Source organism: Macaca thibetana, chromosome 1 (genome assembly GCF_024542745.1).
Source record: "Macaca thibetana thibetana isolate TM-01 chromosome 1, ASM2454274v1, whole genome shotgun sequence".
Taxonomy (NCBI): domain Eukaryota; kingdom Metazoa; phylum Chordata; class Mammalia; order Primates; family Cercopithecidae; genus Macaca; species Macaca thibetana.
Genome location: NC_065578.1, coordinates 127,882,512 through 127,897,332, shown reverse-complemented (window position 1 = coordinate 127,897,332; position 14,821 = coordinate 127,882,512). Strand labels below are relative to the sequence as shown.

The 14,821-nt window shown below is 44.5% G+C and overlaps 1 protein-coding gene and 1 non-coding gene across 10 annotated transcripts in view; both read left to right on the top strand.

The window, feature by feature from the left end:
• The window catches only part of ASH1L (ASH1 like histone lysine methyltransferase), a 366,415-nt gene that overhangs the window by 333,174 nt on the left and 18,420 nt on the right, over nt 1-14,821 (top strand). For all 9 annotated transcript variants that reach the window (XM_050752217.1, XM_050752157.1, XM_050752176.1 and 6 more), the window contains 5 exons: nt 4,957-5,065; nt 7,630-7,794; nt 7,969-8,063; nt 11,667-11,824; nt 13,750-13,902. In XM_050752217.1, coding sequence (XP_050608174.1) covers nt 4,957-5,065; nt 7,630-7,794; nt 7,969-8,063; nt 11,667-11,824; nt 13,750-13,902 — 680 coding nt within the window. The remainder of the gene's footprint in view (nt 1-4,956; nt 5,066-7,629; nt 7,795-7,968; nt 8,064-11,666; nt 11,825-13,749; nt 13,903-14,821) is intronic.
• LOC126944662 (U6 spliceosomal RNA) lies at nt 6,558-6,664 on the top strand. Its single transcript, XR_007722148.1, has one exon. It is a non-coding gene; the product is annotated as a U6 spliceosomal RNA (small nuclear RNA).

Genomic DNA, 14,821 nt, shown 5'->3' with positions numbered 1-14,821 from the left:
ATGAAAGCAAGTTTATTAAGAAAGTCAAGGCATAAAATAACGGCTACTCCATAGGCGCAGAGCAGCCCTTTTTTTTTTTAAGACAGAGCTGGAGTACAGTGGTATGATCTTGGCTCACTGCAGCCTCCTCCTCCCAGGTTCAAGCCATTCACCTGCCTCAGCCTCCTGAGTAGCTGCGACTACAGGCATACACCACCATGCCTGGCTAATTTTTTTGTATTTTTTATAGAGACAGGGTTGTACCATGTTGGCCAGGCTGGTCTTCAACTCCTAGACTCAATAAATCAGCCCGATTCAGCCTTCCAAAGTGTTGGGATTACAAGTGTGAGCCACCAAGCTGGACCTGACAATCCAGTCTTTAAAATAGGTAAAAGAATAGATACTTTAAAAAAGAATATAAAAGTGGTCAATAAATATACAGAAGCACTTAATATGTTAGATACAGTTATTAGGGGAAATATTAAACTAAATTGGAAAACCACTACATACCCTCCAAAATGTCAAAAATTAAAGACTGACAGTATTGGCAGGGGTAGAGCAGCATAAATGCTCTTAGATTTGCTGGTAGAAGTGTAAATTGGTATACACACTTTCAAAAAATGGCACAACCTACCAAAGCTAAACGTATCCAGTAAACCAGCAACTCTAGTCCTAAGTATGTCCCCAACGGAAATGAGTGTTTATGCCAGACTTATACAAGAACATCAACTAGAAGATATCTTTTCCCCCCTTTTTTTGGAGACAGGGTCTCACTCTGTCACCAGGGTTGAAGTACAGTGGGACGATCTTGACTCACTGCAACCTCGGCTTCCCAAGTAGCTGGGACCATAGGCGCATGCCACCATGCCCGGCTAATTTTTGTATATTTTGATAGAGATGGAGTTTTGCCATGTTGCCCAGGCTGGTCTCAAACTCCTGGGCTCAAGCAATCCTCATTCCTCAGGCTCCCAGAGTGCTGGGATTACAGGTATGAGCCACCACACCTGGCCAGAAGATACCTTTTTTTGGTTTTCTGTTTTTGTTTTTTTGAGACAGAACCTTGCTCTGTCACCCAGGCTGGAGTGCAGTGGTGCCATTTTGGCTCACCACAACTTCCACCTCCTCGGTTCAAGCGATTCTCGTGCCTCAGCCTCCTGAGTAGCTGTAACTAAAGGCATGCGTCCCTACACCTGGCTAATTTTTATATTTTTAGTAGAGACAGTGTTTTGCCATGTTGTCCAGGCTGGTCTTGAACTCCTGACCTCAAGTGATCTGCCCGCCTAGGCCTCCCAAAGTGCTGGGATTACAGGTGTGAGGATAGGTGACAGATCAACACTGTCTCAAAAGAAAAGTTACAGTTTATATCAGTAGTCAGCAAGCTTGTTGGCTTTGTACCTGTAAAACTTTATTTACAAAGATGGGAGCAGTGGCCTGTGGACCAGAGTTTGCCAACTCCTGGTATACATTTCAAATGCTTTCTGCAGCTGGACTCAGTGGGTCATGCCTGTAATCACAGCACTTTGGGAGGCCAAGGCAGGCAGATCACCTGAGCTCAGGAGTTTGAGACCAGCCCGGGCAACATGGCGAAACCCTGTCTTTACTAAAATTACAAAAATTAGCTGGACATGGTGGCACATGCCTGTAGTCCCACCAGCTACTCAGGAAGCTGAGGTGGGAGGATCGCTTGAGCCAGGGAGGCAGAGGTTGCAGTAAGCTGAGATTGCGCCACCGTACTCCAGCCTGTATGAGAGTGAGATCCTGTTTAAAAATAAAAATTAGCCAGGTGCTGTGGCTCACGCCTATAATCCCAGCATTTTGGGAAGCTAAGGCAGGCGGATCACCAGAGGTCAGGAGTTGGAGACCAGCCTGACCAACATGGAGAAACCCTGTCTCTACTAAAAATACAAAATTAGGCATAGTGGCATGTGCCTGTAATCCCAGCTACTTGGGAGGCTGAGGCAGGAGAATGGCTTGAACCCAGGAGGCAGAGGTTGCAGTGAGCTGAGTTCGTGCCATTGCACTCCAGCCTGGGCAACAAGAGCAAAACTCCATCTCAAAAAAAAAAATTAAATTAAATTTTTTAAAAAAATGCTTTCTGAATTCAGGAAAGAAAAATACTAAAAACTAAAAATTTTTGACAAGGTTACATATAATAGGGCAGGATCTAACCCTTAATGTATTCCACACTGGTAAGGAGACAAGAACTAAGGAGTCAAACAGCCTGGGTTTTAATCCCCTGGGTTTGAATGCCACTTAATTGCTATATAACCATAAACAAACGCTGAGGCATATATACTTCATATATAAAATAGATATCATAATGCCTATCTGGTAAGATTGGTTTTTTTTCTATAGGATTGCTTTGAGAATTAATGATATAACTTGTTATGAGTATGGCATGGTAGTTAAGATTTTGAAGCCAGAATGTCTTAATTTGAAACTTGATTCCTCAACTTATTAACTGTGTAACTTTGGGCAAGTTTCAAACTCTATGTGACTCAGTTTTCTTATTTGTAATATGAGGGCTATAATAACTAATAATAGTACATATTTTTATATAATTGTTAGGAGGATGAAATTAGTTAATATAAAATATTATAAAAAACACTCAGTAAATGTTAGCCATAATGATGATGACTATATTCTTTTTTTTTTAATATATTGAGATAAGGTCTCACTATGTTGCCCAGGTGAGTCACAAACTCCTAAAACACAGCCGAGCGCGGTGGCTCATGCCTGTAATCCCAGCACTTTGGGAGGCCAAGGTGGGTGGATCATGAGCTCAGGAGATTGAGACCATACTGGCCAATATGATGAAACCCTGTCTCTACTAAAAATACGAAAAATTAGCTGGGCGTGGTGGCACATGCCTGTAGTCCCACCAGCTACTCAGGAAGCTGAAGTAGGAGAATCGCTTGAACCCGGGAGTTGGAGGTTGCAGTGAGCCGAGATTGTGCCACTGCACTCCAGCCTGGAGACAGAGCGAAAAAACAAAAACACAAAAATCAAAAAAACACATAAAATACTAAATGATCATTACCTTACGTATAATAGAACAAGAGAGGCACTCACGTGATAGATATTGGTAAAACTGGAAGATTTGTATAGGTAAGCCATAAAAAGTAATTTTAATTCATTTAATAAGTGAACTAAAGCCTTTTTTTTTTATTTTATTTTTGAGACTGAGTCTCGCTCTGTTGCCCAGGCTGGAATGCAGTGGCATGATCTCAGCTCACTGCAACCTCTACCTCAGGGATTCAAGTCATTCTCCTGCCTCAGCCTCCCAAGTAGCTGGGATTACAGGCATGTGCCACCATGCCCAGCTAGTTTTTGTTTGTTTCTTTGTTTCTTTCTTTGTTTTCTTGAGACGGAGTCTCGCCCTGTTGCCCAGGCTAGAGTGCAGTGGCGGGATCTCGGCTCACCGCAACCTCCGCCTCCTGGGTTCAAGTGATTCTCCTGCCTCAGCCTCCTGAGTAGCTGGGAGTATAGGCACGTGCCACCATGCCTGGCTAGTGTGTGTGTGTGTGTGTGTGTGTGTGTGTGTGTGTGTGTGATGGAGTCTCACTCTGTCGCCCAGGCTGGAGTGCAGTGGTGCAATCTTGACTCACTGCAACCTCTGCCTCCCGGGTTCAAACGATTCTCCTGCCTCAGCCTCCTGAGTAGCTGGGATTATGGGTGCACGCCACCATGCCCAGCTAATTTTCGTGTTTTTAGTAGAGATGGGGTTTCACCATATTGGTCAAACTGGTCTCAAACTCCTGACCTCATGATCTGCCTGCCTCGGCCTCCCAAAGTGCTGGGATTATAGATGTGAGCCACCCCACCCGGCCTTAATTTTTGTTTTTGTTTTTTTGTTTGTTTTTTTTTTTTTTGAGACAGAGTCTTGCTCTGTCGCCCAGGCTAGAGTGCAGTGTCGCCATCTCGGCTCACTGCAAGCTCCGCCCCCTGGGTTCATGCCATTCTCCTGCCTCAGCCTCCCGAGTAGCTGGGACTACAGGTGCCCGCCACCATGCCTGGCTAATTTTTTTGTATTTTTAGTAGAGACGGGGTTTCACCATGTTACCCAGGATGGTCTCGATCTCCTGACCTTGTGATCCGCCTGCCTCGGCCTCCCAAGTGCTGGGATTACAGGCTTGAGCCACTGTGCCCGGCCAATTTTTGTATTTTTAGTAGAGACAGGGTTTCACTGTGTTGGCCAGGCTGGTCTTGAACTCCTGACCTTGTGATCTGCCCTCAGCCTCCCAAAATGCTGGGATTACAGGTGTGAGCCACCGCGTGTGGCCTTGCCCGGCTAATTTTTATATTTTTAGTAGAGACAGTTTTGCCATGTCAGCCGCACTGGTCTCAAACTCCTGACCTCAGGTGACCCACCTGCCTAGGCCTCCCAAAGTGCTAGGATTACAGGCGTGAGCTACCGCGCTGGTCTGGTCTCGAACTCTTGGCCTCAGGTGATCCTCCCACCTCAACCTCCCAAAGTGCTGGGATTACAGGTGAGCCATAATTTAGAAGGACTCTGAATACCAAGCAGGAAAACTTAAAGCCTAATTGACAACACAGACCATGTCTTCAAGAAAAATTATTTAGGATTCTTACTCTGGCAGTATTATACAGGCTGCCAAGGATAGAAAAGAGATTGAAAGTGGAGGCCGGGCTTGGTGGCTCATGCCTGTAATCCTAGCACTTTGGGAGGCCGAGGCGGGCAGATCACCTGAGGTCAGGAGTTCAAGACCAGCCTGGCCAACATGGTGAAACCCCGTCTCTACTAAAAATACGAAAATTAGCCAGGTGTGGTGGCTTACGCCTGTAATCCCAGCTACTCAGGAGGCTGAGGCAGGAAAATCACTTGAACTGGGGAAGCAGAGCTTGCAGTGAACTGAGATCATACCACTGCACTCCAGCCTGGGCAACAGAGGACGCTCTGTCTCAAAAAAAAGAAAAAAAAAATCCAGCCTTTATAACTGTTTTCTCTCTTTACAGGTCTGTTAATGGAGTATACCGGATTGGACTCTATGCTCTTAAAGATATGCCAGCTGGGACTGAACTCACTTATGATTATAACTTTCATTCCTTCAATGTGGAAAAACAGGTAAGTATAATAAATCCTAGAGGGAGATTGGACTTTATCCCTTACAATGCTGTAATAACATGAGCTTTTAGTAAACATGATTGACTTGGAGCCATTAAGAAGTATGTGAGAGGCTGGACACTGGTTCATACCTTTAATCCCAGCATTTTGTGAGGCTGATGTGGGCAGATCACTTGAGCTCAGAATTTCAAGACCAGCCTGGCCAACATGACAAAACCCCATCTATCAAAAATACAAAGATTAGCTGGACATGGTGACATGCACCTGTAATCCCAGTTTCTTGGAGGCTAAGGCAGGAGAATTGCTTCAACCCTGGAGGCGGAGGTTGCATTACATTGAGCCGAGATTGCACCACTGCACTCCGGCCTGGGTGACAAAGCCAGACTAACTGTGTCTCAAAAAAAAAAAAAAGTATATGGGAGGTCAGGCGCAATGACTCACTCCTGTAATCCCAGCACTTTGCAAGGCTGAGGCAAGCGGATTGCTTGTAGTCTAGGAGTTCAAGACCAGCATGGGTAACATGGTGAAACCCTGTCCCTACCAAAAAAATACAAAAACTAGCCAAGTGTGGTCGCACGTGCCTGTGGTCCCAGCTACTTGGGAGGCTGAGGTGGGAAGATTGCTTGAGCCCAGAAGGTGGAGGTTGCAGTGAGCCAGGACCACACCAATGCACTGCAGCCTGTCAAACAGAGCAAGACCCTGTCTCAAACACAAAAAAAGAAAAAGAGGTTGGATGTGGTGGCTCACACCTGTAATCCCGGCACTTTGGGTGGCCAAGGCAGGCAAATCACGAGGTCGGGAGTTTGAGATCAGCCTGACCAATATGGTGAAACCCCATCTCTACTAAAAATACAAAAATCAGCTGGGCATGGTGGTGCACACTTATAGTCCCAGCTACTCATGAGGCTGAGGCAGAAGAATCGCTTGAACCCAGGAGGTGGAGTTTGCAGAGATCGCGCCAATGCACTCCAGCCTGGGCAACAGAGTGAGATTCTAGCTCAAAAAAAAAAAAGAATAAAGGAAGAGAAGAATTACATGGGAGCCTGGGCACAGTAGTGCATACTTACCTATAGTCCCAGATACTCAAGAGGCTGAGGCAGGAGGATCACTTGAGCCCAGGAGTTCAAGGCCAACCTGGGCCACAGAACGGGACCCCCTTCTCTAAAATGGTTAAAATTTTTTGTTATTAAGACAGGATCTTGTTCTGTGGCCCACACTAGAATGCAGTGATGTGATCATGGCTCACCACAGCCTTTATCTCCTGGGCTTAAGCAGTCTTCCCACCATACCCTTCTGAGTACCTGGGATCACAGGCGTGCACCACTGTGCCTTGCTAATTTTTTTTTTTTTAATTTTTTGTAGAGATGGTGTCTCCTTCTTTTGTCCAGGCTGGTCACAAACTCCTGGACTCAAGCGATTCTCCCACCTCAGCCTCCCACAGTGCTGGGATTACAGACCTGAGCCACCATGCCCAGCCAAATTTTTTAATTAAGTGCTTGCTTTGACAGCATATATACTAAAATTGGAAAGATACGAAGAAGATTAGCATGGCCCCTATGCAAGGATGACAAACGGATTACTGAAGCATTTCATGTTTGGTTTTTTTAATTAATTTTTTTTTGAGACAGTCTCGCTCTGTCGCCCAGGCTGGAGTGCAGTGGTGTGATCTCGGCTTGCTGCAAGCTCTGCCTCCCAGGTTCACTCCATTCTCCTGCCTCAGCCTCCCAAAAGTAGCTGAGACTATAGGCACCTGCCACCATGCCCGGCTAATTTTTTGTATTTTTTTAGTAGAGGTGGGATTTCACTGTGTTAGCCAGAATAGTCTCGATCTCCTGACCTCGTGATCCGCCCACCTTGGCCTCCCAAAGTGCTGGGATTACAGGCGTGAGCCACGACACCTGGCTGTTTTAAAAATTTGTTTTAAAGAAGTATATAGGAGAGGACAGTTTTTCACTCTGTACACCACCTGTCTCTGATACATAGTGCCCAATTACTTTGAAGAAAGAGATTGCCCTGTTGTTTTTGGTCTCCACTCAGTTGTTAACTTTTCTGGGGAAGAAGTTTTCCTAAAATTTAATCCATCCTTTCTATTCCAGTGGAAACCCATTTCTATTTATACTCTCAATCAGTTGTTTTCCCATATATGCAGATTTCTTGATTTATACTTAATGTGTGTCCAAATGCTCAGACATCCTTTTTAAGCTAGTAAATGAAACTGCAAGCTAAAAAAAAAAATTATTCTCAGTTGGTCACAGTGGCTCACACCTGTAATCCCAGCACTTTGGGAGGCCAAGGTGGGAGAGCTGCTTGAGCCCTGGAGTTCGAGACCAACCTGCTCAACATGGCGAAACCCTGTCTCTACATAAAATACAAAAATTAGCCTGGCATAGTGGCATGCACCTGTAATGTCAGCTACTGGAGAGGCTGAGATAGGAGGATCAGTTGAGCCCAGGAGGTTGAGACTGCAGTGAGCCATGATTGTACTACTGTACTTCAGCCTGAATGACAGGAAAGACCGTGTCTCAAAAAAATAAAAATAAAAAAATTATTCTCTCTCTTCAAAGCAACTTTGTAAGTGTGGATTTGAGAAATGTCGAGGAATCATCGGAGGCAAGAGTCAGCGTGTGAATGGACTCAGCAGCAGCAAAAACAGCCAGCCCATGGCCACACACAAAAAATCTGGACGGTCAAAAGAGAAGAGAAAGTCTAAGCACAAGCTGAAGAAACGGGTGAATAATTATCTAATGACTTTCCCCAAAAGCTATTTATGAGATGCTTAGAGGCAATTGCTGGAATAAGGGAATTACCAGAGGGTGGCATCTTAAGAGTGGTTTTAATATTCTTGGAGATTATTTCTGACTGATATTTTTTTAAATCTCTAATCTGATCCATCTCTTTTTCAGAGAGGCCATCTCTCTGAGGAACCCAATGAAAATATCAATACCCCAACTAGATTGACCCCCCAATTACAGATGAAGCCCATGTCCAATCGTGAAAGGTAAAAAGGAAATACTCTTATCCATGTTCCCTTTAAGTTATATGATTGCTTATCTGTGTAAAAAATTATGAAACTTCTATATTGTTGATCCACTTTCTTTTGTCTTAAGCCAAAGGGTTCAGGGGATCTGTGAACTTGGATGGAGGAAATACATTCTTTTTTTTGAGACGGAGTCTCGCTGTGTTGCCCAGGCTGGAGTGCAGTGGTGCAATCTTGGCTCACTGCAGGCTCCACCTCCCGGGTTCATGCCATTCTCCTACCTCAGGCTCCTGAGTAGCTGGGACTACAGGCACCTGCCATCACGCCTGGCTAATTTTTTTTTTTTTTTTTGTATTTTTTTAGTAGAGATGGGGTTTCACTGTGTTAGCCAGGATGGTCTCGATCTGACCTTGTAATCCACCTGCCTTGGCCTCCCAAAGTGCTGCGATTTCAGGCATAAGCCACCGTGCCTGACCGAGGAAATACATTCTTTTTTTTTTTTTTTTTTTTTTTTTTGAGACGGAGTCTCGCTCTGTCGCCCAGGCTGGAGTGCAGTGGCCAGATCTCAGCTCACTGCAAGCTCCGCCTCCCGGGTTTACGCCATTCTCCTGCCTCAGCCTCCCGGGTAGCTGGGACTACAGGTGCCCGCCACCTCACCCGGCTAGTTTTTTGTATTTTTTAGTAGAGACAGGGTTTCACCGTGTTAGCCAGGATGGTCTCGATCTCCTGACCTCGTGATCCGCCCGTCTCGGCCTCCCAAAGTGCTGGGATTACAGGCTTGAGCCACCGTGCCCGGCCGGAAATACATTCTTATCTCACCTAATTTCCTTTTTTTTTTTTTGTAGTGCGGGGTTCTCACACTGTCGCCCAGGCTGGAATGCAGAGGCCTGGCTCACTGCAATCATGGTTTAATGCAGCCTCCAATTCCTGGGCTTAGGTGATCCCCCTGCCTCATCCTTCCAAGTAGCTGGGGCTGCAGGCACCTGCCACCACACCTGGCTAATTTTTTTTTTATTTTTAATTTTTTGTAGAGACAAAGTCTTACTGTGTTGCCCAGGTTGGTCCTAAACTCCTGGGCTCAAGTATCCTCCTGCACTGACCTCCCAAGGCACCGGGATTACAGATATGAGCCAACACACCAGACCATCTTATGTTCCCTAATTTCTAAATGAAATAACATTTCCACATATCCCTGTAGACCCCTCTACTCAGGAGGCTGAGGCAGGAAAATTACTTGAGCCCAGGAATTCAAGACCATCTTGGGCAACATGGAAAGGCCTTGCTTTTTTTTTTTTTTTTCTTTTTAGACAGAGTCTTGCTCTGCAATATGCCTTTGCAGTGCAATGGCATGATCTCGGCTCACTGCACCCTCCAACTCCCGGGTTCAAGCGATTCTCCTGCCTTAGCCTCCTGAGTAGCTGGGATTACAGGTGCACTCCACCACACCCAGCTAGTTTTTGTACTTTTAATAGAAATGGGGTTTCACCATATTGGCCAGACTGGCCTCGAACTCCTGACTTCAGTTGATCCACCTACCTCGGCCTCCCAAAGTCCTAGGATTACAGGCATGAGCCACCATGCCTGGCCCAAAATTTTTAAATAATTTAAATTTTTTGAAGTAATTTAAAAATAATTGTTCAAAGAATCGTTCCATAGGCTTCATCAGACTGTCAAAGGAATTCGTGGTAGAGAAAAAATCAAGAATACCTGCTTTGGCTGGGCGCAGTGGCTCATGCCTGTAATCCCACCACTTTGGGAGGCCAAGGCAGGCGGATCACCTGAGTTTGGGAGTTTGAGACCAGCCTGACCAACATGGAGAAACCCCGTCTCTACTAAAAATTAGCCAGGCATGGTGGTGCATGCCTGTAATCTCAGCTACTCAGGAGGCTAAGTCAGGAGAATTGCTCGAACCCGGGAGGCGGAGGTTGCGGTGAACTGAGATTGCACCATTACGCTCTAGCCTGGGCAACATGAGCGAAACTCCGTCTCAAAAAAATAAAAAATAAAAAAAAAAACAGAATACCTGCTTTGTTGACATGTTAACAGAGCAATAGAAGGGATCTTTGGTGGTAATTTCTGCTGTTTCCTGTATTCAGATAAGAATTGTCCCTTTTGGAAGCAAACAAGTGAGTATGTCCTATTTGTTGAAAGTTTATCCTTATTTATAACCATTGTGTAATTTTAGCCCCTTTCATTCTATTTCCCTTTGAGTCATAGAAATTTTAAATTTCGGGGCCGGGCGTGGTGGCTCACGCCTGTAATCCCAGCACTTTGGGAGGCCGAGGTGGGCGGATCACAAGGTCAGGAGATCGAGACCATGGTGAAACCCCGTCTCTACTAAAAATAGAAAAAATTAGCCGGGCGCAGGGGCGGGCGCCTGTAGTCCCAGCTACTCGGCAGGCTGAGGCAGGAGAATGGCGTGAACCCGGGAGGCGGAGCTTGCAGTGAGCCGAGATTGCGCCACTGCACTCCAGCCTGGGCGACAGAGCGAGACTCCGTCTCAAAAAAAAAAAAAAAAAAAAGAAATTTTAAATTTCGGAAAAACCAGTCCAGTGGTTCTCTACTTTGGCTGCCTATTAACATAGGCAGCTTTGAAAAACTCCCACGGCCCAGGCCACACCCTAGACCACTTAAATCCGAATTTGCAGAGGTGGAACCCAGGTATCAGTAGTTTATATCAGTAGTTTATCAGACTTTATAAAGTCTCCCAGGGGATTCCAATGTGCAGGAACTAGAAAATTAGTCTGATCTCCATTTAAGTGAGAAGTGAGACACATACCTTGAGATTTATCCAAGATCACATCTATTTACATATGTCCTATTGTGGAAATTGAATAATGGAATCATCAAAATTGTATAGGATCAGTCAAGATACACATAACTCATTTAAGTTTAGGAAACCAGGGCCAGGCACGGTGGCTCACGCCACCACTGTAATCCCAGCACTTTGGGAGGCCAAGGTGGGCGGATCACCTGATGTCAGGAGTTCAAGACCAGCCTGGCCAACATGGGTAAACCCTGTCTCTACTAAAAATACAAAAATTAGCTGGGCGTGGTGGCAGGCGCCTATAACCCCAGCTACTCAGGAGACTGAGACGAGAATCGCTTGAACCCAGGAAGCGGAGGTTGCAGTGAGCCGAAATCACGCCACTGCACTCCAGCCTGTGTGACAGAGGGAGACTTCAACTCAAAAAAAAAAATAGTAAGTTTAGGGAACCATATGGCAGCACTGCACCTAAGCCCAGTGCCTATCCATGTTACATATCTTTGCCTTTATTTGCCAGTCCAGTTCTCCTTGTTATAGCTGATCCTAAGACCCTACTTCATCTTGACAACTATATTTAGAATTTGTACAAATAAATCTCTGCCTTCTGGTCAGGCTGTTTCACTTGCCAGCATTTTTGCAACCTTTAATTGTTGCTTGCCAGATGTATGTAAATATTACATGTTTTACGTAATGTAAAAAAAGTCAAGATACAAAATTGAATAATGCTTTGCCCATATAATTATCTTTACAACAGTTCAGTTCACGTATATCATCTAACAATGACTTCCACAGAGTAGACATGTAATAAATGCTTATTTAATTAATGAATAAAGGAAGATTTTTTTCCTTCCTTGCAGGAACTTTGTATTAAAGCATCATGTATTCTTGGTCCGAAACTGGGAGAAGATTCGTCAAAAACAGGAGGAAGTAAAGCACACCAGTGATAATATTCACTCAGCATCATTATATACCCGTTGGAATGGGATCTGCCGAGATGATGGGAATATCAAGTCTGGTAAGGCATTTGAAACATTTTTCTTTCTTTATTTTTTGAGACAGAGTTTCACTCTTGTTGCCCAGACTGGAGTGCAATGGCACGATCTCAGCTCACTGCAACCTCTTCCTCCTGGATTCAAGCAATTATGCTGCCTCAGCCTCCCGAGTAGCTGGGATTACAGGTGCTCGGCTAATTTTTGTATTTTTAGTAGAGAGGGGGTTTCACCATGTTGGCCAGGCTGGTCTCCAAACTCCTGACCTCAGGTGATTCACCTGCCTCAGCCTCCCAGAGTGCTGGGATTACAGACGTAAGCCACCACACCCCGCTGAAACATTTCTGTTAATTTATTTTAGTTGCTTTCCAGCAGATAATGTATTTAACAACTCCTTTTAGTATTGAACAAAAAAGTTATGATCCAAATATATACTCATCAGTCAGTAGTAATCTATCCACCCCAGTTCTTCAACTTTCCTCTCTTCAGGGAATAGAAAGAAACCTCCTCCTACAGCCTTTCAAACGTGACCTATAGTCTGAAATAGTCATTAGGTATCAGATAGATAGTGGGCCCTCTTTGTTACTTCCTACCTTGAAAATAACTTGCAGACAGAGTAAATAGTGATACCAAGGCCAGGCGCGGTGGCGCAAGCCTGTAATCCCAGCACTTTGGGAGGCCGAGACGGGCGGATCACGAGGTCAGGAGATCGAGACCATCCTGGCTAACACGGTGAAACCCCGTCTCTACTAAAAAATACAAAAAAAAAAACCTAGCCGGGCGAGGTGGCGGGTGCCTGTAGTCCCAGCTACTTGGGAGGCTGAGGCAGGAGAATGGCGTGAACCCGGGAGGCGGAGCTTGCAGTGAGCCGAGATCTGGCCATTGCACTCCAGCCTAGGTGACAGAGCAAGACTCCGTCTCAAAAAAAAAAAAAAAATAGTGATACCAAATCCACTGGGGAAATTGGGGTGGGGGACGGGTAATTATCAGTGGGTGGACAGGTCATTATCAGTTTGAAGACCTTTTTATCTCACATTCAGATTCAGCTGGGGACGGGTCATTTCTCACATTCAGATTCAGTGGGGGACAGGTCATTATCAGTTTGAAGACCTTTTTTTCTCACATTCAGATTAGCACTGTACTCACAAACCACCAGGTTTCCTTTTTCTAACCTTCATGCATGAATAATATAACAGCACTCCTGAGTTCAGATATTATCCAGAAGAGACTGAAAGCAGAGGAACTAGCATATCCAAGCATCCTTTCTAACTGAAAACAGTGTTCAAAAGATCATGCTCTTTTTTTTAATCCTTTCCTTCTTCCCCTGAAAAGATAGAAGGAATTCTGTGTGATGTGTGAGGGATATGCTCAATGCTAACTAGATATAAAAATTTGTCCAGAATCTTACATCCTGTCGATGATTTGATTGGCATAAATTCTTTGAACTTATATCCTAACGAGTTTGCTTCTTCTGATAATAACAGATATCATTTACAGAATACTTACATGTCAGGTACTGAGCTAAACACATTAAAGGCATTATGTCATTTAACCTGCATTATTTCCTCATGAGGGAAGTACTACCATTATTCCCATTTTATGTTTGAGAAGCTGACACATGGGTTAAATAACTTGCCCAAGATCACACAGCTGATAAGCAGTGATGCCAGAATTCAGATGCTGATAGATTGATTTTGAAGCCCAGACTTACAACTACTATACTCTGTTGCATTTGAGCACTAAGTTAAGGTCCCTCTTGCAGCATTTTGTCTCCAGTAAATTCCAGTGTTTCCTGATTTCTCATTACAGAAGATAGAAAGAACTCTGTGCCCACTAATCTACTTAATCACTTCAGGGGAAAGTAGAGCAAATGGCGGGAATCCATTGGGAAAGAGAAAGCCATGTAGAGCTCCTTGTTTCCTGAAACTTAATTTTCACTTTATTCTTCCAGATGTCTTCATGACCCAGTTCTCTGCCCTGCAGACAGCTCGATCTGTTCGAACAAGACGGTTGGCAGCTGCAGAGGAAAATATTGAAGTGGCTCGGGCAGCCCGCCTAGCCCAGATCTTCAAAGAAATTTGTGATGGTATCATCTCTTATAAAGGTGACTATAACCACCTTCAAATTCGTTCTTTTTTCTTTTTTCTTTTTATTTTTTAATAAATAGAGATAGGGTCTTGCTGTATTGCCCAGGCTAGTCTCAGACTCCTGGGCTCAAGTGATCCTTCTGTCTAGACCTCACAAAGTGTTGGGATTACAGGTGTAAGCCACAGCTCGTGGGCATTTCTTTTCTTTTTAATTTCTTTTTCTGTCCCCTGATTCTCTTTGATTTTATAGTGGCTTTTTGCAGTTTTGTTAACCTAAGGATGTAAAGAGGAAAATGGGGACCAAACTGCCCTAAGATGTAAGATGTAAAGTTTTGAATTTTGAGGCACCTATTCCATTTACATTCCCAAATTAAATCACACTCTCTGCATTCTCTTTTTTTTTTTTTTTTTTTTGAGATGGAGGTCTCGCTGTGTTGCCCAGGCTGGTCTTGAACTCCTGGCCTCAAGCGCTCCTTCTACCTCGACCTACCAAAGTTCTGGGATTATAGGCATGAGCCACCATGTCTGTCCTGCATTCTCAAGTAGGCTCATCTGACCGAACATGAAACTGCAGTAAGTATATCTACCATGTCACTGCATTATGAGCATGAAACACAGCCTTTTTTACTCTCTAGTGAAATTGCCAGAAATTAAATATGGAGTATGGTAGCAAATGAGAAGTGGCCCCTCACCATAAATTCCATTTTCATAATACAGAGTAACTGTTACAGGAAAAATCAATTACAGAAAATATTCACAGTACAGTACTAAATTATTCAGTATCTGGAATTTAATTGGATCCATACCCAACAGAGTAATAGTAATTTTTTTTTTCTTTTTTTTAAGACCGAGTCTCACTCTGTTGCTCAGGCTGAAGTGCAGTGGCGCGATCTGGGCTCACTGCAAGCTCCGCCTCCCGGGTTCATGCCATTCTCC